The following is a 9,207-nucleotide window of genomic DNA, read 5'->3' as shown; positions in this document are numbered from 1 at the left end:
TTTGACCTGAGTCTGCTTTTAGAAATTTATACTTGTACAAATGCCCAAAGATATATGTACTAGAATGTTTGTTATAATATTGTACTATATTAACATGTATAGCAAAAAAAAAAGAAAAGAAAATTGAAAACATATATGCCAATGAAGAGGGTTTAGGTTAAGTAAATTATGGTACATCCAATAAAATTCTACATGGCCACTAAAATAAAAAAGCTCGTCCTGCTGCAGGTCCTTTTGTGGAGTGACATGCAGTCAGCCATCCAGGGCGAGGGACTTTCTATCCCAGCATCATGCCTCAATTTGTCTGTAACCTGGTGGAGAAGGCCCTGGCATTGGTGAATGCTGCTATGACTTATTCGAAGCCTTGATTGGCCACACTTTGGTACTAAGCCAAGGTCGAGCTTTTCCTCCAACCCCTGCTGAGATTCCCTAGAGCTTTTCAGAGGCTGAAAACAATAGTCCATAGTGCTCAAACTGGTAGCTTTAAACATCTCAGACTTAAGGAAGCCGTGCTGAATGGTTTGGTGGCCACTGAGATGTGGATGTTGTTTTATAGCAGAGAGATCATAAGCAAGCGTGGTGTCTTTGGCTATAATGTTTGAAGATCAATCTTTAACATCTGATTATATTTGACTTATTATTTGAGTGTTTTTGGACCACATGTGATCAGACTGCTATCTGAATAAGATGTGTCAGGAAAAAAAACCTCTATACTATAGTGACATGAAAACCAACCCAAAATGTTTAAAGAAAAAAAAGCTGAACAAAGTGACCATATGATAATAAGAGTAGTACTATTAATAGTTAACATTCATTGAGCATTTATTATATACCAGACATGATTTACAAAATTTCATTTAAGGCTTACCACAATCCTATCTCATTAATCTGTTTATTAGATGGATGAGAAAGTAAAATATAAAGTAGGTGAAGAATTTAATTAACTTTAATAAGCAAAGAGATTAGCTGAACTCTCTAGTGAGAAAGTGTAGAATTCCATCCTCTCAAATCAAACAGGGAAAAACTGAAACCAGTTACCCTAAAAATTAGGTAAAGGTAAAACTTGCAGGATTCCTAAGGCATAGGCAATGCCCCAGGTTGTGAAAATAAATCCCAGTTGAAATGCATGGGCTTTGAGTGCCCACTAAATGGCACACAGATCCCAGCTATTACAAGGGCTCAGCTTGTTAACAGCTGCCCAAGTGAAACTCCCTGGAGGTATGTCCCTCTCCTCTCCCCTCCCTAACCACATCTGGAATCTTTGACCAATAACCCTAAATCCAGAACCCCAATCTCAAATCTTTGATTGACAACCCTAAATGTATAACATTAGATTAACAGATACAAAATAAATCTATTCTCATCCACTAGATAAGGATTGCAACCCCAAATAACCATGATAAAGAAATTAATATAGTTTGGGTTTTTTTTAAGAAATGGGGTCTTGGTCTGTCACCCAGGCTGGAGTGCAGAGGCATGATCATAGCTCACTGCAGCCTCAAACTCCTGGGTTCAGGTAATCCTCCTGCCTCAGCCTCCCAAAGTGCTAGGATAGGCGTGAGCCACCATGCCCCACCAATATAGTTTTAATGATACCTTGTATATGTTATATTTACCAAGGTGTAATTACAATTTTTTACCTCACTGTGCTGCTTGTGTATGCATTTTCTGCATTTAAAATATTCTAGGTGTTTTAAAGAATCTCACAGGTTTGGGAAAAATCTGATGTTTTAGACTAATTTTAAGTTGAAATACTTAGGATTTGACAATTAGAGGTACAGTGAATATTTAATCACTCCCATGAATTTGATTTAAGGTATACATTTGGTTTTTATGGGGCACAGATACCTAAGAGAATTTGATTTACTAAATTTTCACTAACATGTAACATTTACTGAATGTTTACTACCTGCCAGGCATTTTTTAAATATTTTGTATGCACTAATTCAGGTAAGTCTCACAATATCTCTATGAGGTGCATACTATTGGTATTTCCATTTCCAGATGATAAAACAAAGGCACAAACCGTTACTTTCCCCAAGTCACACAGCAGAGCCAGAATTTAAACCTCAGCAGGCTGGCTGGGAGGCCATGCTCCTAACCAATGCCCTTACAATGCTCAGGAAGACTCCTACAGGAATACTCTGTAAGTGCATATGACTGGGCTGAGAATGGGCCAAGGTGATTACCGAGTACAAATCTCTCTTGGTAGGGGCATGAAGTACCTGAGACAATTAGATACTGCAATATGTGAATCTGACATACTTAAGGGAATTTAATAAACAATGTTAAATATATAAGAGAATTTGATTTGTTAGATCTGTATGCTTTTGTGACTTTAATATACAATGCTTAATTATTAATAAGCTCACTGAGTATTAATCAAAGAACAAGTGAAAGTGTTGTAAGATAAAACTGATAGATTTATAAATTTGAGAAATGTTAAATTCTTAATAACAACTAGGCTTAATATTTATAGCTATAACAAGTTAAATATCAATTAAGATGCAAGCAGCATTATGAGTCTCTTCCCATGCACAAAAAGTCCTCAAAGACATTTAAAATCTCAATTGATGATTGGTACAGTTGTAGCACCATTTTACAGAGGGGGAAATTGAGGTCATTCCAGCCCAGGTGACACCAGATGACCCAAACCAGCACACTTGAGTACTTTCCTATACCATCTCCAGTATATGGAGATTACATTTCTATAGAGAATAATGCCAGTTACAAACATATAACCTGGAGGAATATATACTAATATGACAACACTGGTCTTCCCTGGAGTGGGAATTATGGAGGGCTGTTTTTATTTCTGTAATGTTTATGACTGGAATAAAAGGAATTCTCTACCTCTTCACCCCATTTTTCAGTTAATCTCGTTGCTGACAATTTAAAATAAAGAAAATTCTACACCTCTTTATATTTTACTTTTTTTCCTTGTGTTGTCAATTAGCATTCTGTAGTCATTTATTAATATCTACATCATGGGTTTTCTTTTGCTTACACTCATGTTTGTGTTTCAAACACCCTCGCAGATGGGCCTCACTCCTGGAGGCAAGATTTTCTTAGGCTCCATCGCCCACACCTCAGTAGAATTAGTCAGTCCACCTATGTTACCTTTGTGTCTAGTATATGCTTTTATTATCAAACTCATAATATTGAATTATGGTTGTTTTTCTATTCATCCATCTTCCCTAAGAGAGTGCGTCATATTTGTCTGCGTTTTCCCAGGGTCTAGCACAGAAGTTGGCTGGTTAAACCAAACATATTTTACAGTTATGGAAGCTGAAGTACACTCCCACAGGCAATTATATGACATTTTCTTTCCTTGAAAGGCTTACTCTCTGGGGGTCCTTTCACTCTGGTCTAGCCTTGAGGTAGATAACACAATCAAGACTTATTAAGTTGAACTAAAAGTGGAGGGATTCTGTTAAGAAGGTGTCACAAAATTAGAAAATTGGCCTGCGTGGTGGCTCAAGCCTGTAATCCTAGCTCTTCGGGAGGCCAAAGTGGGAGGATCGCTTGAGCCCAGGAGTTCGAGGTTGCAGTGAGCTATGATAGCCCCACTGCACTCCAGCCTAGGCAACAGAGCGAGACCCTGTCTCTGGGAAAAACAAGAACAAAAACGAAAACCAAAATCAGAAAAATTGGATAGCGTCTCTGAAAAAACATTTGCAAGGAGTTGAGAGTGTTGTTTTGTTACAATGTCACATATTAACAATGGGGAGGAAAGAAGAATCCTACGTTGCATCCCAAGGTGTTCCATGTGCTGTTGCGCACAGACCAGCCTAGCCAGCACATCCGGTATGCATTTCTCAGAATCCAGTTTTCTATTTAAAAGAAAGAAGAAAAAAATACAAAAACGGGCAATTAACCTGTTAACCAGAATATTTTTATTACAGATAGTTGGGGCCCATTTACATTTTGGCCTGGACTGCTTCAGTAGTGGAAACTTCGGGTTAGGGTGCCATTGTGGAGGGTGCAGCCCTACAGACCACCTGCCTGCCCCGCCGCCGCGGTGGGGGAGCTGGCCTGAGGGCGGGGGCGGTGGAAACCAGGGTTGGGCCCCAGCACTTTCTCCCCTCTGTCTCGGCGGCCAGGACGGGAAAGTGAGGATGAAAGCAGGACCAACTCTGATGGCCCCTCTCAGGCTGGCGAGCCACGCTGGCCACTTAGGCTGTGCGAGAGGCAGTAGAACAGCTGGAGGCCGGCGGACCTGAAACCCTCTTAAGGGTTCCCCTTTCCCGCTTGGGAGGAAGTTTCCTTTCGTGTGGCCCCGCCCCACCTCCTTTGGGCCCCGCCCCCAGGAGGGTCTTCCCCCCGCAGGCCCCGCCCGGTTCGTGCGCCTCCGCTGCTCTTGCTCACCACTTCCGCCCTCAGGCCCCGCCCCCCGAGCCTGGCCCCACCCCCACCTCCTCCCCTGCGGACCCGCGGGGCTCCGGCCTGCGCGAGGCGGAAACTGCGCCAGGGCACTTCCGCTTCCTTTTCCACCTCCTCCTGTATTTTCGGTCCCTCCTCCTTCTTGGTGGTCGGCGTCGTACAGTGCGGCGGGTCCTCGGAACCCAAGAACGCGGCGGAGAATCGGCCGGGGCAAACCCAGCGTTCCTTCCTATAAGGCCCCGGCCCTGCCCGGGTGTCAGGCGGCGGCGGGTGGCCTGAGGGTTGAGTCACCCTTCAGGTGCATCTCTGCAGTGAGACCTGTTGGGGAGGGTGGACCCCGAAGATCCGTTTCTTCCTCCTGGTTCACCAGCCCGACCCAAGTGATAGGAGGGGGATTAGGGAGATAAATTGTTAAAAGGAAAAGAATGCAGCTGAATTAGGGGAGTGCTTAACCGAAAAAAAAAATGAGGAAGCAAGGACTAGAGTGAATACTAAAATTTTTTGAGGCGAATTCATTGTTAGAAAGTACAAATGACTGGAACCACCATCTAAGTGTCACTAATTTCAAACTGCCTTTTCATTACAATCCACAGGATGCCTGGCAATTACAGTAGATACCTGACCTAATACTTGCAGACCAACTTCAGATGAAAATAGAGAAAGGTAGGCACAAAGCAGGAAAATGGGGTATTGCTGTTTTCAGAATTCTCTTCAGGTATCTCAAAGATATTGGGGAAAAAAAACTTCAACGAGTATGTAACTCAGACATAATAAAAAATGACATGAAGCCTCTGTCACCTGATTTTCTTCATGTCTGACATCAGATTGTACTCACAGCAAGTATTAATCGTCTGGTGTAAGCCCTTGTGATCAAAATGAAGACAGATGGTTTAGCATGTACGCTTGTTTGCCTGTGTTCTCCCAAACTGAAGAACGTTGCCTTCACCCTTGTAGGGAGTTTAAAGGAAAAAAACAAAACAAACCACACCTGCTTCAAGTGCTTAGGGTTGTGCTAGAATAATCATAGAAGCTATCCTTCAGCTTCTGCGAATTTTTGCCTAAGGAAATGTGTAGTGAGACAGATTAAGTTGTGAGACTTACTTTGTAACTACCTATTACTACTAAAACTTTGCCCTTCAGAAATAATTTCAGCAGTACGGCTAGCGGCATAGCCAGTGCCTGTATTCCCAGCTACTTGGGAGACTGAGGCAGGAAGATTCCTCGAGCCCGGGAGTTAGAGTCCAGCCTGAGCAACATAGTGAGACACCGTTTCTAAAAAAATTGTCAAAAGACAAAGAAGAAATAATTTAGCAGTAGTTGGTTAGAGTGAAAAGTGCAAATAACCATGTATGCCTGTCACACTGACAAAGATGTAGTAAAAATTCTGAGTTGTGGGCAAACAAGATATATGTGATCGTACTGTTTCTCCAGTGATCCTTCTGGCTCTGATGTAAAGAATGAGTGAATATGGTTAACAGAATTGAGGAAGAAATGATGAGTAAAGGAAAGAGTTCATAGATTTCTATTTGAAAGACCCCCAGGTGGAAATTTAGAAATATGAAGTTTATTTTTATCTCACTTGGTAATGAAAGGTGAATTGAAAACAGGCTGTTTGCTGGATACTTGCTGTTCATTATTTCATTGAACCTTCACAACTTGTATGAGATTTCTATTATCCTCATTTTACTGAGAGAAAAACCAGGGCTTTGAGAAGTTAAGGTAATTTGCCCAAGGTCACAGGACTAGTAAATTACCAGTTTAGGATTGAACTCAGGTCACCCATCTCTCCAAATTAAAAATCTTTTAGAATGCAGGTGTATATATTTATCTAAGTGCATCAAGCTGTAAAGTTAAAATGGGTACATTTATGTAAATTATACCCCAGTAAAGTTGATTTTTTAAAAATCATGCAGAATGAATGTGATTTTTTTATGAAAAAACTCATCAGAGAAGCAGCATTATGATGATTTCACACATGAAAGCTTGTGAGGAAAAAGAAGTGATATATGTATATCATATACTTTTATATATAACATATAATTAATGATATTATGATACATAATAAAGATATGCCTTTATATATATGTAATTAACATACACAGTGAAAGGTTGGTGACACCACTGACAAGGCTTATTAAGGTAACCTTCCCTAACTTCAGATACAGATGTATAGAAATATCATACAGGAAGCTGCCAGGGATTGGGGGCATGTAAGTCTCGTGGAAATCAACCAAGGAACATAGATTGACAAAGACGTTGGAAGTACGTGATATCATACCTATCTAACAAAAATATCTTCAAAGTATAGGGCATTAAAAGGATCAGACACTTTTGCTATTGGGAATGCATTAAAGTTACATTTTCTTTTTGTCTTTTTTCTAGCAAGTAACTTAAGGATAAAGTTATTTTTTCTATGGATAGTATACCATGTATTATACTAAAGATTGTGGTTATAAGCTGTGCAGCAGAATTTATAGATTTTTATTTTTAATTAAAATTTATTTGGCCAGTGTGTCAGAAACAAGTGATTGAAGGCTGTGTTTGGCTGTTAAAAGACAATGTTTGACAACTGTTTCATTTTATGATGTTCCATTTTGAAGTTTCACCACTTTAGAAGTATTTTGAATTTAAAGCTTTAATGAAAATTCATGAATCCAGTATTTTGTAAACTGGGTATTCTAAACAATCATGTAGAAACAGGACACAAAATAACTCAGTTTTTCCCACAACTGGCAAAACTGGCTTTCTGAGGATGCTTAAACCGATGATAGTTGCTACCGTAACCCAATACAGATGTGTCTGTATTGATCAATTTAACAGCCCCCCAGTAATGACAAACTCTGCAAGGCCTCAGAATAGGATATGACTGATTGGATTTCACTGTTAGGAATTCTGCACAACCTTATGTTTTAAAAAAAAATTTTTCTCCTTCAGCAGTCATGAAGACAGTAACATGTCTTGAATGAAAAAGAAAATAGTTGTGAAGGAAAGTGTTAGTCTTAGGGCAATTTGATCAGAATGCATACTCAGCACCCTGCGTGAGGTCAGGAGACTGACCAGTGCTCTCCATCAGCAGAGTTCTTTTCCAAGATTGAGCTTAGCAACAGAAAGTCACTACTCTTGGCAATTAGATATAACCAGGATAGTTGGGGAACAGCACAGTGCCTGCAATGAGACCTCTGTGTGAACACCTAAACTTCCTGCTGGTGGTTACTGTCTTCACTATTTTACTTCTAACATTTGTTAAATATTAGTGCAACTTACTTGGCAATAAAAGCAGCTGTGTCTCCTCAGACATGCATAAGACTATAATTGAGGGAGTAATATAAATGTTTCCACTCCAACTAATTTCTAGCACAGTTTTTCCTAATTTATTAATAGAATTTATAATGATTCATTCCAGAAATGTACTCATTTACTAGAAACCATTCTGAACAGGTGGAAACAATTTTAATACATGAGTGTGTTATCCAAATAAATGCACATTCTTCTCCTGTCCAGTAGCATATCACCTTGAATTCCTCTATCTGCATGTTAAAAGTTGAGATACAGGCCGGGCATGGTGGCTCACGCCTGTAATCCTAGCACTCTGGGAGACCGAGGCAGGTGGATCCCTCGAGGTCAAGAGTTTGAGACCAGCCTGAGCAAGAGTGAGACCCCGTCTCTACTAAAAATAGAAAGAAATTATCTGGCCAACTAAAATATACATAGAAAAAATTAGCCGGGCATGGTGGCGCATGCCTGTAGTCCCAGCTACTCGGGAGGCTGAGGCAGGAGGATTGCTTGAGCCCAGGAGTTTGAGGTTGCCGTGAGCTAGGCTGACGCCACGGCACTCACTCTAGCCCGGGCAACAAAGCGACACTATGTCTCAAAAAAAAGTTGAGATACAAAAAAAAAGGAAAAAAATTGAGATACTATTTCAAAACTATACATCAGAGTCTTAAGAAACTTTCTAGCAAGATATATTAAGAAGCTTTCTCTTTTTTATTTAATACATTTTTTTGTTTTTATTTTAGAGACAGAGTCTTGCTCTCTTGCCCAGGCTGGAGTACAGTGGCATGATCCCCAAGTAGGTGGGCACCTTGGTAGTTTGTAGAGACAGAGTCTTGCTGTGTTGTCCAAGCTGATCTCAAACTCCTGGCCTCAAGTGATCGTTCCGCTTCAGCCTCTGAAAGTGCTGGGATGATAGGCACAAGCCAAGAAATTTAAAAGAGTTTATGACCTCCTAGAAATCTATCCAGGAAATAGAAATTTGACCAAGATTTCTATATATATAAAAGATGTTCACCTCAGTGGCCTGAGCAAGAGTGAGACCCCTGTCTCTACATGAAAAAATAGAAAAATTAGCTGGCCGTGGTTGTACACACCTCTAGTACCAGTTGCTTGGGAGGCTGAGGCAGAAGGATTGCTTGAGCCCAGGAGTTTGAGGTTCCTGTGAGGTAGGCTAACTGTAGCCAGGGCAACAGAGTGAGACTCTGTCTCAAAAAAAAAAAAAAAAAATTATGGTACTAAATATTCTTCCCCAACTTTCAGCATGTGGAGGAAAAGTTTCAGTTTGAGTACACATCTAATAAAATGAAATAAAGCCATCTGATTGAGGCAACACAATGTATTAAAAAGAGCTTTGAACACAGGAATCTCCTCCTAACATTGTGGTTAACTATCCTGTGACATTGGGCTTCATTTCCTTCCACTGTAAACTAAGGTGATTAAACCGATCATCTCCAACATTTCTTGAGGCTTTAAAAGGCTATGATCTGAAAACAAACAGGAAGATTCTGAAAGACAGATAGAAAGCAGATTGACTGGGGACCACAGGACCCA

The 9,207-nt window shown here is 40.4% G+C and overlaps 1 protein-coding gene across 1 annotated transcript; it reads left to right on the top strand.

Annotated features, from left to right (window-relative positions):
- Positions 1-290: 290 nt before the first annotated feature.
- On the top strand, positions 291-653 carry LOC123636952 (ATP synthase subunit g, mitochondrial-like). The gene is given in 1 exon segment (XM_045549690.1): positions 291-653. A coding segment is annotated over 1 exon segment (312 nt). The 3' UTR covers positions 603-653.
- The last annotated feature ends 8,554 nt before the right edge of the window (positions 654-9,207 follow it).

The sequence above is a fragment of the Lemur catta genome, chromosome 4 (genome assembly GCF_020740605.2).
Source record: "Lemur catta isolate mLemCat1 chromosome 4, mLemCat1.pri, whole genome shotgun sequence".
In the NCBI taxonomy this organism is placed as follows: Eukaryota; Metazoa; Chordata; class Mammalia; order Primates; family Lemuridae; genus Lemur; species Lemur catta.
Note: the sequence above shows the minus strand (reverse complement) of the source record. Positions and strands in the feature narration are given on the sequence as shown.